This window comes from Symphalangus syndactylus, chromosome 17 (genome assembly GCF_028878055.3).
Source record: "Symphalangus syndactylus isolate Jambi chromosome 17, NHGRI_mSymSyn1-v2.1_pri, whole genome shotgun sequence".
Taxonomy (NCBI): Eukaryota; Metazoa; Chordata; class Mammalia; order Primates; family Hylobatidae; genus Symphalangus; species Symphalangus syndactylus.
In genome coordinates, this window is record NC_072439.2 from 16,875,100 (window position 1) to 16,892,757 (window position 17,658).

At 50.6% G+C, this 17,658-nt stretch overlaps 1 protein-coding gene and 1 pseudogene across 9 annotated transcripts in view; both read right to left on the reverse strand.

The window, feature by feature from the left end:
- Positions 1–17,592, reverse strand: part of BLOC1S3 (biogenesis of lysosomal organelles complex 1 subunit 3) — a 40,754-nt gene extending 23,162 nt beyond the window's left edge. For 4 of the 9 annotated variants that reach the window (XR_010116532.1, XR_010116533.1, XR_010116535.1 and 1 more), the window contains exons 1-3: positions 17,197–17,592; positions 16,102–16,740; positions 7,970–8,123 (exon numbers count right to left, since the gene is read on the reverse strand). Coding sequence is in view for 5 of the 9 variants with exons in the window: in XM_063620847.1 (XP_063476917.1) it covers positions 16,141–16,731 (591 nt within the window). In the remaining 4 variants the exon portion in view is untranslated. The other 5 variants (XM_063620847.1, XM_063620848.1, XM_063620846.1 and 2 more) reach the window with 5 other exon arrangements.
- LOC129466266 (protein GVQW1-like) lies at positions 14,270–15,989 on the reverse strand (annotated as a pseudogene).
- Positions 17,593–17,658: the final 66 nt, after the last annotated feature.

The following is a 17,658-nucleotide window of genomic DNA, read 5'->3' on the forward strand; positions in this document are numbered from 1 at the left end:
TTTGAAGTACAAACAATTTATCCAAGAACACTGTCTTTTGGAACACATATGTGCTCATAATAAACAAGAGGGAAATAAATGGAAGGATTGCGGGTGTATTAGTCTGTTTTTACACTGCTATAAAGAAATACCTGAGAAATTGGCTGGGCGCGGTGGCTTATGCCTGTAATCCCAGCACTTTGGGAGGCTGAGGCAGGTGGATCACCTGAGGTTAGGAGTTCGAGACCAGCCTGATCAATATGGTGAAGCCCCGTCTCTACTAAAAATACAAACATTAGGCAGATGTGGTGGCACAGGCCTAAAATCCCAGCTACTTGGGAGGCTGAGGCAAGAGAATTGAAGTGAGTGGAGATCGTGCCACTGCACTCCAGCCTGGGTGACAGAGTGAGACTCCGTCTCATTGAAAAAAAAAAAAAAAAGGCCGGGCACGGTGGCTCACACCTGTAATCCCAGCACTTTGGGAGGCCAAGGCGGGCAGATCACGAGGTCAGGAGATCGAGACCATCCTGGCTAACAGGGTGAAACCCTGTCTCTACTAAAAATACAAAAATATTAGCTGGGCGTGGTGGCGGGCGCCTGTAGTCCCAGCTACTCATGAGGCTGAGGCAGGAGAATGGCATGAACCCAGGAGGTGGAGCTTGCAGTGAGCCAAGATCACACCACTGCACTCAAGCCTGGGTGACAGAGCGAGACTCCGTCTCAAAAAAACAAAACAAAACAAACAAAAAAAACATCAGCTCTCGTGAGAACTCACTCACCATCATGAGAACAACATGGGGGAAACCACCCCTATAGTCCAGTCACCTCCAACCAGGTCCCTCCCTTGACATGTGGGGATTACAATTCGAGATGAGATTTGGGTGGGGACACAGAGCCGAACCATATCAACAGGGTATGCATATTTCTAATCTTAGGAAGTACTGCTAAATGATGTCCCCAAATTGTCCAAATTTTTATGTCCTCCTGATGGAGAGCAGGATGCTATCCCCATAGCCACAATGGGGCTGAGGAATGGGGGTGCTAGCTGATATTGTCCATACCACTCACACTTACATAAGATTATCAGCCTCTCCATGAAGCACTCCCCTGATTATTATAAATGTCCAATCAGGCTCCAGACTTCTGAAATAGTTTATTTCAATTGCTCTTTCCAGTTCAATGGTGGCTTCAGTGGAGGAAGTGACCCCTACAGCTTCTTTTGTGATGCTCATATATATATATATATATATATATATGTGTGTGTGTGTGTGTGTGTGTGTGTGTATATATATAGTTTGTTTGTTTGTTGTTTCGTTTCTGTTTTGTTTTTTTTTCTTTTGAGATGGAGTCTTGCTCTGTCGCCCAGGCTGGAGTGCAGTGGCACGATCTCTCCTCACTGCAACCTTTGCCTTCTGGGTTCAAGCAATTCTCCTGCCTCAGCCTCCGGAGTAGCTGGGACTACAGGTGTGCGCCACCACGCCTGGCTAATTTTTGTATTTTTAGTAGAGACAGGGTTTCACTATGTTGGCCAGGCTGGTCTCAAACTCCTGATCTCAAATGATCCACCCACCTTGGCTGCCCAATCAACATATATATTTAAATACCTATGATTAATATATTCAATATATTAAAAAATCCCAGTTGACAATTTACTCGGTAAATGGAGATTTTAAAAATTCAAATTCTAGGGAATTTGGAGTGCCTAGCTAGTACCTCTGCCTCCCGGGTTCAAGCAATGTGCCTTCCAAAACTTTGGAGCTGTGCATTTGGATTGGTCTGGTGGTGCCCAAGGGATAGGTGAAGACACTTGCCTTAGTTTAACCATCTCAGCAGAAGTTGCTTCCCCTGGCAGTATACATCAGAAGATTTAAAGAGGCAAGAAAGACACTCCCTGTTCCCCTTTTTGGAGCCAGACGTTAAAAAAAATCTTTTCCAGGTCACCGGCTGATCACAGAAAAAATGGAATAGGCCAGGCATAGTGGCTCACACATGTAATCCCAACACTTTGGGAGGTCAAGATGGGTGGATCGCTTGAGGGCGGGAGTTCAAGACCGGCCTGGCCAACACAGTGAAACCCTGTATCTACTAAAAATACAAAAAGTGGCTGGGGATGGTGGTAGGTGCCTGTAATCCCAGGTACAAGGGAGACTGAGGCAGGAGAATTGCTTGAACCCAGGAGGCAGAGGTTGCAGTGAGCTGAGATCACACCACTGCACTCCAGCCTGTGGGACAGGGCAAGACTCCATCTCAAAAAAAAAAAAAACAAAAAAAAAAAACAAAAAAAAAACCACCAGAAAAAATGGAATCGAAACTTCAGTGACCACACAGGAAAAGGAATACACATGTTGCAAAAACAGTTGTAAAAAGTCAAACAGATGGCTCTAGCCCTTGACAAGCAAAACCCAGCAATCTCCAAGGAAAGGGTGAATCCAGTTTCAATAATTAACATATTATAATACTCCAAAAGTCCAATTTTCAACAAAAACATTACAAAACATACAAAGAAACGGGCAAGTACGGCTTATTTATAGCAAAAAAAGTTCTTTTGACAGAGACCATCTCTGAGGAAGCGCAGACGTTGGAATTACTAGTCACAGACCTTATCAACTGTCTTAAATATGCTTTATGAGCTAAAGGAAACCATAGACAAAGAACAAATGGAAATCAGGAAAATGATATATAAACAATATATAAACAACATGAGAAAATCACTAAAGAGATAGCAATTATGAGGAGGCAGGGGAAGATGGCTGAATAGAAGCCTCCAGTAATCATCCCGTCAGAAGAACAACCAACTGAACAACCATCCACACAAAAAAGCACTTCATAAGAACCAAAATCAGGTGAGTGAACATAGTACCTGGTTTTAACTTCATATCACTGAAAGAGCCATTGAACGGGGTAGCAAAGATACTCTTTTTTTTTTTTTTTTTTGAGATGGAGTTTTGCTCTCATTGCCCAGGCCGGAGTGCAATGGAGTGATCTCGGCTCACAGCAACCTCCGCCTCCTGGGTTCAAGTGATTCTCCTGCCTCAGCCTCCTGACTAGCTGGGATTACAGGCATGTGTCACAACACCTGGCTAATTTTGTATGTTTAGTAGACATGGGGTTTCACCATGTTGGTCAGGCTGGTCTCGAACTCCTGACCTCAGGTGATCTGCCTGCCTCAGCCTCCCAAAGTGCTGGGATTACAGGTGTGAGCCACCGAGCCCGGCCTGAAACGCCTTCCTTACACTGGAGGAGATAAGCGGGAAGAATAAAGAGGTCTTTGTTTTGCATCTTGGATATCAGCTCAGCCACCCTAGGATAGCGCACCAAGCAGGGTCCTGAGGGCCCCATTCCAGGCTCTAGCTTCAAGGCGATTTCCAGAAACATCTGGGCCAGAAAGGAACCTACTGCCTTGAAGGAAAGGGCCCAGTCCAGGCAGGATTCATTACCTGCTGACTAAAGGACCCTTGAATAATCAGCAGCAGTACCCAGGCAGTACTCCGTGTGGGCCTTGAGTGAGACTCAGAGACATACTGACTTCAGATATGACCCAGCATATTCCCTGACATGGTGACTACGGGGGGAGGCTCCTACTGCTTAAGGAAGCGGGAGGGAAGAGTAAAGGGGCCTTTGTCTGGCAGCTTAGTTACCAGCTCGGCCACAGTGGAGTAGAGCACCAAGTTGGCTCTTGGGGGTCCCCGATTCCAGGCCTTGGCTCTTGGATGGCATTTCTGGGCCTACCTTTGGCCAGAGGGGAGCCCACTGCCCTGAAGGGAGAGACCCAGGCCCGGTAGCCTTCACACAAGCTGACTGAAGAGACCTTGGTCCTTAAATGAACACCGGCAGTAGCCAAGCAGTAGCTGCCATGGTCCTGGGGCAGTGGTGGCCACAGGGAGAGGCTCCCCTGTTTGCGGAAAAAAGAGTGGGGAAGATTTTGTCTTGTGGCTTGTGTGCCAGCTCAGCCACAGTAGAACAGAGTACCAGGTAGATTCCCTAAGGTTTCCAACTCCAGGCCCTGGCTCCCAGATGGCATCTCTGGGCGCACCTGTGATGGGGGGCTTGCACCACACTGAAAGGATGAGCACAAGCCTGGCTGGATTTGCCGTCTGCTGCTTATAGAGCCCTAGGGCCTTCAGTGAACATAGGTGGTACCCAGGCGGTGCTGACCACGGGCCTTGGGGGAGATCCCGTGTTGGGCTGGCTACACTTCTGACCCAGCACAGTCCCAGCACTGGTGGCCACAGCAGTGCTTGTATCCCACTTCCCCCAGCTCCAGGCAGCTCAGCACAGAGAGACTCCATGTGTTTGGGAGAAAAAGAAGAAGACAAGAATCTCTGCCTGATAATCCAGAGAATTCTTCCAGATCTTATCCAAGACCACCAAGGCAGTGTCTCTACAAGTCTCCAAGGGCCACGGCATTCCTGGGCTTGGGGTGCCCCCTAATGCAGATACAGCTGCAGTGACTAAAGACTTAGATCACAACACACAAGTCTTTTCAAATACCTGGAAAGCCTTCCTAAGAAGGATGAGTACAGACAAGCCCAGACTGTGAAGACTATAATAAATACCTAACTCTTCAATGCCCAGAAATTTATGAACATCCTCAGGTAACAAAACCATCCAGGAAAACATGACCTCACCACAGAAACTAAATAAAGCCGGCTGGGCACAGTGGCTCATGCCTGTAATCCCAGCACTTTGGGAGGCCAAGGCGGGCGGATCGCGAGGTCAGGAGATCGAGACCATCCTGGCTAACACAGTGAAACCCCGTCTCTACCAAAAAAACAAAAAATTAGCCAGGCGTGGTGGCGGGCGCCTGTGGTCCCAGCTACTCAGGAGGCTGAGGCAGGAGAATGGCGTGAACCTGGGAGGCAGAGCTTGCAGTGAGCCAAGATTGCGCCACCGCACTCCAGCCTGGGCGACAGAGCAAGACTCTGTCTCAAAAAATAAAATAAAATAAAAGCATCGGTGACCAATCATAGACAGAGATATGCGACCTTTCAGACAGATAATTTAATAGCTGTTCTGGGGCTGGGTGCAGTGGCTGACGCCTGTAATCCCAGCATTTTGGGAGGCTGAGGTGGGCAGATCACTTGAGCTCAAGAGTTCGAGACCAGCCTGGGCAACATGGCAAAACCCCGTCTCTACAAAAAAATACAAAAATTAGCCAGGCATGGTGGTGTGCACCTGTGGTCCCAGCTACTCAGGAGGCTAAGGTGAGAGGATGGTTTGAGCCCAGGAGGTGGAGGTTGCAGTAAGCCAAGACTGTGGCACTGCACTCCAGCCTAGGTGATAGAGCCAGACCTCGTCTCAACAAGAAACAAACAAACAAAAACTATATATATGGGGGGGAGAGAGATAGAGAGAGAGAGAGAAGGAGGGCTCTGTTTTGAGGAAACTCAACAAAATTCAAGATAACACAGAGAAGAAATTCAGAATCCTATCAGATAAATTAAACAAAGAGATTGAAATAATTAAAAGAATCAGGCAGAAGTTCTAGAGTTGAAAAATTCAATTGACAAACTGAAGAATGCATCAGAGTCTCTCACCAGCAGAATTAATCAAGCAGAAAAAAAAATTAGTGGCCGGGCATGGTGACTCATGCCTGTAATCCCAGTACTTTGGGAGGCCAAGGCAGGAGGGTCACTGGAGCCTAGGAGTTTGAGACCACTCCAGGTTACATAGCAAGACCCCCTTCTGTATCTTAAAAAAAGAAAAAAAAAAAAAGGAAATAATTAGTGAACTTGAAGAAAGGCTATTTGAAAATACACAGAGGAGACAAAAGATAAAAGAATAAAGCATACCTACAAAATCTGGAAAATAGCCTCAAAAGGACAAATCTAAGAATTACTGGACTTAAAGAGGAGGTAGAGAGAGACAGAGGTAGAAGTTTTATCTAAAGGAATAATAACACAGAACTTCCCAAATCTAGAGAAGTATATCAGTAGTCAAATGTAAGAAGGTCATAGAACACCAAGCAGATTTAACCCAAAGAAGACTACCTTGCCGGGCGCGGTGGCTCACGCCTGTAATCCCAACACTTTGGGAGGCCAAGGCAGGCGGACAACCTGAGATCAGGAGTTTGAGACCAGCCTGTTCAACACGGAGAAACCCCATCTCTACTAAAAAATATCAAAAAAAAAAAAAAAAAAAAAAGCCGGGCATGGTGGCACATGCCTATAATCTCAGCTACTCAGGAGGCTTAGGCAAGAGAATCACTTGAACCTGGGAGGTGGAGGTTGTGGTGAGCTGAGATCGCACCATTACACTCCAGCCTGGGCAACAAGAGCGAAACTCCGTCTCAAAAAAAAAAAAAAAAAATAGAAGACTACCTCAAGTCCTTTAATAATCAAACTCCCAAAGGTCAAGGATAAAGAAAGAATCCTAAAAGCAGCAAGGGAGAAGTAACAAATAACATTCAATGGTGCTCCGGCTGGGCGCAGTGGCACATACTTGTAATCCCAGCACTTTGGGAGGCCGAGGTGGGTGGATCACTTGAGGTCAGGAGTTTGAGACCAGGCTGGCCAACATGGTGAAACCTTATCTCTATTAAAAATACAAAAATTAGCCAGTGGGGTTGGGGAGGTGGCAGAGGAGGGGATGGATGGTTAATGGGTACCAAAATAATAATTAGAAAGAACGGCCGGGCACAGTGACTCATGCTTGTAATCCCAGAACTTTGGGAGTCCAAGGCGGGAGGATCACCTGAGGTCAGGAGTTTGAGACTAGCCAGGCCAACATGGTGAAACCCCATCTCTACTACAAATACAAAAATTAGCTGGGCAGAGGCAGAGGTTGCAGTGAGCAGAGATCATGCCACTGCACTCCAGCCTGGGCAACAGAGCAAGACTCTGTCTCAAAATAATAATAATAGGCTGGGAGTGTTGGTTCATGCCTGTAATCCCAGCACCTTGGGAGGCCAAGGTGGGTGGATCAGCTGAGGCCAGGAGTTCGAGACCAGTCTGACCAACGTGGTGAAACCCCGTCTCTACTAAATACAAAAAATTAGCCAGGCATGGTGGCGCATGCCTGTAATCCCAGCTACTTGGGAGGCTGAGGCAGGAGAATTGCTTGAACCTGGGAGTCACAGGTTGCAATAAGCCAAGAATGCACCATCGCACTCCAGCCTGGGCAACAAGAGTGAAACTCTGTCTCAAAAAATAATAATAAGTAATAATAATAATAATTAGAAAGAATGAATAAGATCTACTATTTGACAGCACATCAGGGTGACTAGTTGTACATTTTAAAGTAACTAAAAGAAGCTGGGCGCCGTGGCTCACACCTGTAATCCCAGCACTTTGGGAGGCTGAGATGGGGGACTGCCTGAAGCCAAGAGTTCTATACAAGCCTGGTCAACATGGCAGAGATTATCTGTATTAAAAAGAAAAAAATAATAATGAAAAGGGTGTAACTGGCCGGTTGTGGTGGCTCATGCCTGTAATCCCAGCACTTTGGGAGGCTGAGGCAAGCAGATCACCTGAGGTTGGGAGTTCGAGACCAGCCTGGCCAACATGGTGAAACCTCGACTCTACTAAAAATACAAAAATTAGTCGGACATAGTGGCACACACTTGTAATCCCAGCTACTCAGGAGGCCAAGGCAGGAGAATTGCTTGATCCCAGGAGGCAGAAGTTGCAGTGAGCTGAGATCGCACTGCTGCACTCCAGCCTGGGTGACAGAGTGAGGCTCTGTCTCAAAAAAAAAAAAAGTGTAATTGGATTGTAACATAAAGAGTAAATGCTTGAGGGAGTGGATACCCCATTTTCTATGTTGTAATTATTCCATATTGCATGCCTGTATCAAAACATCTCATAATGTACCCCATAAATATATACATCTACTATGTACCCACAAAAAATTAAAAAATTAAAATAAAATAAAGTCCACGGGAGGGTATGCATAGGTTATGTGCAAATACTAGGCCATTTTGTATTAGGGTCTGGGGCATCAGTGGGGGTCCTGGAAGGAATCCCCCACAGGTACCAAGTGAGGACTTTACCTTTGTATATTATGCGGGTTTTCCAACAGAGGGCAGTAAAGAGTTGGAGGAAGAGGTGCCGGGTGGGCTAGGACTCGGTTTCACTCTGGCGACGTTCTCACAGTCGAGCGGCTTCCTCAAGCGTCCCTGCGCATACAGCATGCCACATTGTTCACTGGGCGAGAGGGAACAGGCTGTGTCACCCCAACAGTCCCAAGGAGACCGGATAGGGCCAGATGGAGGGCGATCACAAAGGGCCCTGGGTCAGTGTGAGATGCCTGCAGCTTGGCGGGGCACTCCAAGCAGGTATGGGGAAATACCCAGCATCTCAATCTCTAGGCCCTGCAGCTCTGCCTTAATGGCCCCAAAGATCTCCAAGCCTCCAGCGAAGTTGGCCACAATGACTCCTGTGGTCCTGCTGTGAAGCCGCTCTGGAAAGAGAGGTGTTGGGCAGTCAGGCCCTTGACCGAGGTCACCCCCAATCGTGTCCCCTCCCTAGCCCCTGGCCCTGTCCCTCCCATGGCCCCAGCCCCTATCCCTGTCCCAGTTGCATCCTAGATTCTGCTCTTGGCTGGACATCAGCTCCAGCCCCTGACCCTGACCCTGACCCCTGTCCCAGTCCCTATCCTGGAATTCTCCCAGCCTGGTCCCCCTGGCCTCCACCCATCTCCTTTGCCTCCTGCTCCAACTAGCTCAGGTTTCTACTGACGAGGATGATGTTCAGACCTCTCCAGTGGAGCTGCAGGGGATTCATTCATTAAGTCAACAAATAGTGACTGCCTGCTGACTGTTATACAATGCTGCTATAGGCACTGCCCATACAGAGCTGAGTGCAAGAGAAAAACAAAATTGCAAAGGCTCTGTCTGGCAGCTTAGAGGACAGCCCAGAGTCCAGTATTACTCAGTGAAGTGGCCAGTTGTCTATGAGCGCAGCAAGATGGACCCAGGACCAGACCATAGGGCCTCCAATGTCCCAGTAAAGACTGTGGCATTGAGGCTGGGTGTGGTGGCTCATGCCTGTAATCCTAGCACTTTGTTGTTGTTGTTGTTGTTGAGACGGAGTCTCACTCTGTCGCCCAGGCTGGAGTGTAGTTGCATGATCTCTGCTCACTGCAACCTCCACATCCCAGGTTCAAGTGATCATTCTGCCTCAACCTCCTGAGTAGCTGGGATTACAGGTGCATACCACCACACCAGGCTAATTTTTGCATTTTTAGTAGAGACGGTGTTTCGCCATGTTGGCCAGGCTGGTTTCAAACTACTGACCTCAGGTGATCTGCCTGCCTCAGCCTCCCAAAGTACTAAGATTACAGGCTGGGCATGGTGGCTCACTTTAGGAGGCCGAGGTAGGAGGATTGCTTGAGCCCAGGAGTTCAAGACCAGCCTGAGCAACATAGTGGGACCCCATCTCTAAAATAATAATAATAATAATAATAATAAGATTGGGCTTTTATTCTCAGTGACAACAAAAGTCCAATAATTCAACTGTTTGTCACTTCCTTCATTCATATCTTTGTTCAAAATGTGTTTACTGAGCACCTGCTCTTTGCTAGTGATGCTGGGGACACAGAGTGACCAGGACAGACCCAGTCTCACCCTCTTCCATGCACCCTCCACTCAGTAGCCAGAGGTTTCTTTCTTTTCTTTTTTTTTTTTTTAGACAGAGTCTTGCTGTGTTGCCCAGGCTGGAGTGCAGTGGCGCGATCTCAGCTCACTGCAATGTCTGCCTCCCGGGTTTAAGTGATTCTCCTGCCTCAGCCTCCTGAGTAGCTGGAATTACAGGTGCACGCCACCATGCCCAGCTAATTTTTGTATTTTCAGTAGAGAGGGGGGTTTCACCATGTTGGCCAGGCTGGTCTCGAACTTCTGACCTTAGGTGATCCGTCCGCCTTGGCCTCCAAAGGGCTGGGATTGCAGGCATGAGCCACCACACCTGACCCATCTAGGTATCTCTTGCTAAAGCACAAGCTCGTCCCTGCCTCTCTCCTGCTTGGAACTTGCCTTGGCTCCCCAGGGCCCTTAGGACAAAGGCCTGCTCCTCATTCTGGCCCTGTGTGGCCTGGCTCTTGACTGAGTCTTCAGCTCTACCTCCTGCCAAAGGCCCCTCTATAGCAGTCCATGCACAACAGACAATTCATCTCGCCCAAACAAGCACCCCCAGGATTGTCCTGCCTCTGGGTCTTTGCACATGCTATTCTTTGTCTTGAATGCCTTTCCCCTTGAAATGCGGTTAGCAAATATTTGTGGAGTGGGTGTTATCAGCATTTTGGTGCATGTCTGACCCTCTCATCCTGCATATCTGAGGGTGATGTGTTATGTGGGACCGAGTGCCCATCACCTTTGGAGGGAGGCTGTGCCTGAACGTCTCAACAGCTCCATGCATCTGAGAGGCTGATGCTGTGTGATGGTGTGAAGGCCATTCATTCATTCAACAAACAATTTGCCTAGTGTCTACTCTGTGGTTTTCCTGGGTTAGCTGGCACTGGCCAAGACAGCCTCAGCCCTGTCCTCATGGGGCCAACAGTCCAGTGGGGGTAACAGACCAGTCCCCAGGCAGTGATGACCAGAGTGGTCATCACTACCCAGTGACTTGCAACTAGCCACAAATAGTCTCTCTTACCCCAGTGTTGCCCTTCCCCTTGGGGGCTATCTCCTCCTCCCTTCTTACCTACTGCAGGACAATGGTCTAGCTTTTCTCCCATCTTTCCCCTGTATCATGACTTCTCCCTCTTCTGAAATATTCCCAGCAGCATACAAACATGCCATGACCCCTCCCATCTTCCCCATCTAGGTACTTCCCCAATCCGTCCCTCCTTCCCTCTCTCCCTCCCTTCCCCTTTTTTTTTTGAGACGGAGTCTTGCTCTTTCACCCAGGCCAGACTGCAGTGGCGCTATCTCGGCTCACTGCACGCTCCATCTCCGGGGTTCACGCCATTCTTCTGCCTCAGCCTCCCAAGTAGCTTGGACCACAAGCGCCCGCCACCGCACCCAGCTAACTTTTTGTATTTTTAGTAGAGATGGGGTTTCACCATGTTAGCCAGGACGGTCTTGATCTCCTGACCTCATGATCCACCTGCCTCAGCCTCCCAAACTGCTGGGATTACCGGCGTGAGCCACCGCACCCGGCCCCCTTTCTTTTTTTATTTTGAGATAAGGTCTCACTCTGTTGCCCAGGCTCAAGTGCAATGGCACAATCATGGCTCACTGCAGCCTCAACTTCCTGGGCTCAAGCGATTCTTCCATCTCAGCTTCACGAGTAGCTGGGACCACAGGTGCATACCACCACGTTAGGCTAGTTTTTGTATTTTTTGTAGAGATAGGGTCTCGCTATATTGCCCAGGCTGGTCTCAAACACCTGGGCTCAATCGATGCTCTTACCTTGGCCTCCCAAAGTGCTGGGATTACAGGTGTAAGCCACCATGCACTGCCACTTCCCCATTTCTTAACATCCCACCCCTTCACTCAACATTGCAAAGAGGATGTTCTCCTCTGGCTCTCCTTCTATACCCTCTTGTACCCTCTCCTATCAGATTCCCATCCCTGCCAATGCCGAGGTGGGAAGATCCACTGAGGCCAGGAGTTCAAGACCAGCCTGTGCAAAATAGTGAGACCCCCACCGGAAGGAAGGAAAGAAGGAAGGAAGGAAGGAAGGAAGGAGGGAGGGAGGGAGGGAGGGAGAGAAAAAGAAAGAAAGGGGCTGAAAGCCAGGCCTGGATAGTGCACTGGAGTTTAAAGAGTGAGGGAAGCTCTGTGCTCTAGGGCTGGAAGTCCACCATGAGACCACTAAGCTGCCACTCTCCCAGGCAGCTCCGCTCCTCAGGGACTCTCGCTAAACTCATTGAAAAGGGAAGTCCTGGCCAGGCGTGGTGGCTCACGCCTGTAATCCCAGCACTTTGGGAGGCAGAGGCAGGCAGATCACAAGGTCAGGAGTTTGAGAGCAGCCTGGCCAATATGGTGAAACCTCATCTCTACTAAAAAAAAAAAAAAAAAAAAAAAAAAAATACAAAAACTAGCTGGGCGTGGTGGCACGTGCCTATAATCCCAGCTACTCAGGCTGAGGCAGGAGAATCGCTTAAACCTGGGAGGCGGAGGTTGCAGTGAGCTGAGATCTTGCCACTGCACTCCATGCACTCCAGCCTGGACAACAGAGCGAGACTCCATCTCAAAAAAAAAAGAGGAAAGAAAGAAAAGAAAGAAAAGAAAGAAAGAAAAGAAAGAGAAAAAGAAAGGGAAGTCCTGGGAGATCATCCTCTTTGAATTGTGATCCACTCACCCTAGGGGTGGAAGGGGAGCTGGCGGGAGGAGATACTGATCCACACCTACTTTTTTTTTTTTTTTTTTGGAGACAGAGTCTCGCTCTGTCTCCTGGGCTGGAGTGCAGTGGCGCAATCTTGGCTCACTGCAACTGCTGCCTCCTGGGTTCAAGCGATTCTCCTGCCTCAGCCTCCCGAGTAGTTGGGATTACAGGCATGCGCCACCATGCCTAATTTTTATATTTTCAGTAGAGACAGGGTTTCACCATGTTGGCCAGGCTGGTCTCGAACTCCTGACTTCAGGTGATCTGCCCGCCTTGACCTCCCAAAGTGCTGGAATTACAGGTGTGAGCCACTGTGCACAGCCAATAATACAATTTTTTTAAAGCTCACCTTTATCTGGCCCCTTCTGGTACTGCACTCAGCATCCCCTGCCCCACAACCACCCCCACACTTCTCCACTCTAGGTAGAGAGCAGAAATCATCTTCTTCTGTTAAATAGGTTATGGTCCCTTTCCCTTCTGCCTCAGGGCCCTTGAATATGCTGTTCTCCCTGTCTGCAACTCTTCACCCTACTTCCATTTCACCTACTTCCACCTTCTGGGCTCAGCTCTAACACCACTCATCACTTCCTCTCTCCCGCCCAGATTAGGTCAGATGGATCCCGCTCCACCTTCGTAAAGCTCCTTTACTTCTTCATGGCTCTAATCATGGTGCCAAGAAAATTGTATCTAAATTATAAATTATGGCTGGGTGCAGTGGCTCCTGCCTCTAATCTTAGCACTTTGGGAGGTCATGACAGGAGAATCCCTTGAGCTCAGAAGTTTTTTTTTTTTTTTTTTTTTTTTTGAGACACAGTCTCGCTTTGTCACCCAGGCTGGAGTGCAGTGGCGCGATCTCGGCTCACTGCAAGCTCCGCCTCCCGGGTTCACGCCATTCTCCCGCCTCAGCCTCTCCGAGTAGCTGGGACTTCAGGCGCCCGCCACCACGCCCTGCTAATTTTTTGTATTTTTAGTAGAGACGGGGTTTCACCGTGTTAGCCAGGATGGTCTCGATCTCCTGACCTCGTGATCCGCCCGCCTCGGCCTCCCAACGTGCTGGGATTACAAGCGTGAGCCACCGCGCCCGGCCGAGCTCAGAAGTTTAAGATCAACCTGGGCAACATTGTGAGAGCTTGTCTCTATTTTATTTTTTAAAATTATTTTTTATTTATTTTTGAGATGGAGTCTCTCACCCAGGCTGGAGTGCAGTGGTGTGATCTCGGCTCACTGCAACCTCCACCTCCTGGGCTCAAGCAATTCTCCTGCCTCAGCCTCCCGAGTAGCTGGGATTACAGGCATGTGCCACCACACCCGGCTAATGTATTTTTAGTGGAGACAGAGTTTCACCATGTTGGCCAGGCTGGTCTAGAACTCCTGACCTCAGGTGATCTGCCTACCTCAATCTCCCAAAGTGCTGGGATTAAAGACATGTGTAACTGCGCCTGGCCTATTTATTTTTGAGACAGAGTCTTGCTCTGTCACTCAGGCTGGAGTACAGTGGCACGATCTTGGGTCAACCTCCGCCTCCAGGGTTCAAGCGATTCTCATGCCCCAGCTCCCTGAGTAGCTGGGATTACCAGCACGTGCCTCGGCCTCCCAAAATGCTAGGATTACAGGCGTGAGCCATCGCCCATAATTTTTGTATTTTTAGTAACTACGGGGTTTCACCATGTTGGCCAGGCTATCGTCTCTATTTTTAAAAATTAAACTATAAATTATGATTACTACAACTATCTGTAAGAACATCTTATTACTGTTTCTCCCACTGGACTGTGACCTCTGTGAGGGCAGGGACTGGGTGCTATACTCCTAGCCCCAGCACAGGTCAGGTACCCAAAACGTGTGTGTTGAATTAATAAAATACAAGTAAATACAGAACGAGGGCAAAAATCTAGGGCCCCTTATTTCCCAACTACAGCTTCACCTTCCGTAAGCCAGGCATGGAGGTCTTGGGACCCCATTCTCAGAGAAATCAACCAACTCACCCTTAGCTTAGATAGGGAGACAAAAGGAACTAACCATAAGGGTGAATGCTTAAGAGTTTTAATCAGTCCGCCATAAAAACCTCCTCCCCATTCTCCATCTTGGGGGCTCAGATCTTGGCTTCGGGTTGAGATAAGGGACAGGGGTATCAGGCTGGGAGAGGAGAGTAAATATGAATGCGACTGAGGGACCAAAGCTGGAATCGGAAGAAAACACAGGTGAGAAGGAGCAGAAAGAGACTGTTAACCCCAGTCCCTGAGCCAAGTCAGAAATCCAAGTCCTTTTATAGCATCCAGGAGCCAAATGTAGTGAAATCCACACATGTCATATCATTCTTATCTGCAAAGTGCTGTCATCTGGCGCCCAAAGCACCAGGACAGGGCTGAATTGGGCCCGAAGTGCCTGAAGGGTGTCACTTTAGGTCTGGATAGTCAGGAGGAGATGCCACCTTGGCCTAGAGAGTTGAGAGAGAGCATCATCTTGGCCTGGAGGGGTGTGCAGGAAATGCCACCTTGGTCCAGAGAGTTGGGAGGAAGATCCCCTGCCTTGGGTTAAGAGGGGCCATCATTTTGGGCCTGCAGAAGGAAGGAAACCATGGGGAGTCCCCAGACCCCAGGATCAGGGACGTGTAAGCAGGATGGAGACAGTAAAAGGAGGCAAAAAAAACCTATCCTACGACACAGCTGGACTTGGGAAACAGAAATCAGGCTGAGAGGGCGGGGCTATGCTCAAGCGGGAGGAGGTAGGAGGCAGAAGATGGGAGAACAAAAAGTAGAACCAGCCCACGGAACCAGGGCCAAGCTTGGGCAGCAGAACAAGGACCCAGCTGGCCAGGCGCAGTGGCCCATGCCTGTAATCCCAGCACTTTGGGAGGTGAGGCAGGTGGATCACCTGAGGCCAGGAGTTCGAGACCAGCCTGGCCAACAAGGTGGAAGCTCATCTCTACTAAAAATATAAAAATTAGCCAGGCGTGGTGGTGCCTGCCTGTAATCTTAGCTACTCGGGCGGCTGAGGCAGGAGAATCGCTTGAACTCGGGAGGTGGAGGTGGCAGTGAACCGAGATCACGCCACTGTGCTCCAGCCTGGGCTGGACCCAACCTAGGATGAAGGCAGTTCTGAAAGTGGAGCTAGGATGGGAGGCGTAGCCAATTGAGCGAAAGAAGACGGCGGGGAAGCTGTGCCACATCCTGGGTTCTTGTGGGAAGAACGGGAACAAGCCCCCCCACCATAAGCAGAAATCAAACTCAGAAAGGCAGAGCAGAGCCCAGTGTGGTGGTTCACACCTGTAACCCCAGCACTTTGGGACGCCACGGTGGGAGGATTGCTTGAGCCCGGGAGTTTGAGACAAGCCTGGGCAGCATAGTGAGATCTCCCCTCTTCAAACCGACAGAAAAAAATTAACCGGGCAACTAGGCATGGTGGTGCAGGTCTGCAGTCCCAGCTACTCTTGAAGGCTGAGCTGGGAGGATCACTTGAGCCCAGGAGGTCGAGGCTGCAAATAGTGGTAATCCTGCCACTGCACTCTAGCCTGGGTGACAGATAAGACATCCTGTCTCAAAAAAAAAAAAAAAAAAAAAAAAAAAAAGGTGAGCCCCCAGGGTGGAAACAGATTAAGGAGCAACTATTTATCAAAGGCTGGAGCCAAGCACCAGGGGAAGGCTCAGAACCAGGCGGCAGGGTCAGGATCGGGGGAGGAACCAGATCGAAGGGTAGTGGGGCCCTGGTCTCCACAGTAGGGGCTGAACTATATCCAATATAAAGCATTATCCAAGGGGACCGGATTAGCCCCCATGGGTGACGGCAAGATGGGAGCGGGGGTGGGGAGTGATAAGAGACACAGGAGACAGAGTCAGGTCCCAGAGGCAGCAAGGCCTACCCCCAAATTGCAGAGTCAAGCTGGGAAGTAGAATCATGGCTAGGCCCGCGGCCCCGGGTCTTGCTCAGGCTCGGTCCCCGGCACGCCGCGGATGTCCGGCAGCAGACGGCAGCCAGCCACGATGTCCAGACGCTCGGCCAGCGCACAAAGGTCCCCGCGCGCCAGGCGCACGCTGTGGGCCGCCGCCAGCCCCGCCGCCTGGGCTGCCGCCAGCCTACTAGCCAGGGCGGCCACGTCGCGGCCCGCACGGCGGTACACACCGCTCACGGCGGCCGCCACGTCGTGGTCCAGCCGCGCCTGGCTCTCAGCCAGCCGAAGTTGCAGGAGCGAGCGCGCGGGGGCGGGCGCCGGGGCCTCCTCCGCACCCCAGGCCTCCTCCGCCGATTCCCGCTGCACCACGAGTGGAGGCAGGTCCCTCGGCGCGGCCGTCGGCTCCGGCTCCGGGTCCGAGTCGGTCTCCGCGGCCTCCCCAGCCACCCGCAGCCCCGTGGGGCGGCCGCGCGTCGGGCCCGAAGGACCCAGGTACAGCTCCTCCTCCTCTGACGAGGACGCAGAGGGCTCGGAATCCGTCTCGGTCGCCTCCCCCGGCACCACCGTCTCCGGCCTCCGCCGACGACCCTGGGACGCCATGGCGCCGAACTAGGGGAGAAGAGCGAAGGGACTGCACGTGAGACCGGCGCCGCGGTGGGTAAAAGGCGTAGGTCCTGGATTCCCAGCCCCTTCGCTGATTCTCTTAACGAGTTGGGGTCAGCTGCTCCCCGTCTGGGCCTCAGTTTCCTCTTCTGTAAACTGGTTGACGATGGGGGTTATTGGACCCCAGGCTCTTCAGCGTACAGACGGGGAAACTGAAGACCAGCTCGATCAAGGATCTGGGGCCCGAGTTCCCGGAGTCCCAAGCCGAGCTCTTTACGAATTTGCCTCCTAGTAGAGGCCACACCCTCCACCTGGTCCACCATGCCAATCTCAGACCCGGAAGCACAGGGGCCCGTGAGCTGCTCGGGACCAGCGCCAGAGTCGCAGAAAGGATGACAGTCCGATTGGACTCTGCTGGAGGCACTCATGGGATGGGAGAAGCGCTAACGCCAAAGACCGTACCCGGCAGCTGACACTCCGAGCCTGCGAGATCCGCTTCGTAGCCCGAGTGCTGCGTTCTCACCGTGGCAGCTGAAGGGCTGCGTTCTCAACCAATAGGGGAGCGGGTTGGGCGGGCATTAGCGGCCAAGTCACGTGGATTCGCTCGGCTACCAATCAGGAAGCAAGTTCTCAGCCTCAGCTTTGAGGGCGTGTGCGGAAGAGTCACATGAATGGAGGAACCGCCAATAGAGAAGCGGCTGGGCCGGCTCTTCCAGGTTGTGCGACGAGGAAAGTCTTGGAGTGGACAAATAGGGATTTTAAAAGCCGAGTATGTCACGTGTAACCAGTAATTTGGCCAATAGAAATGCTCGAGAACCCGGAAATAGGGAAGAGACGGCAGTAAGGGCAGAAGATGTTGTCACGCGTGACCAGAGAAGGCGTAGGCCTGCCCCCTAGTGTCCCAGACTCACGCGCACACCACAT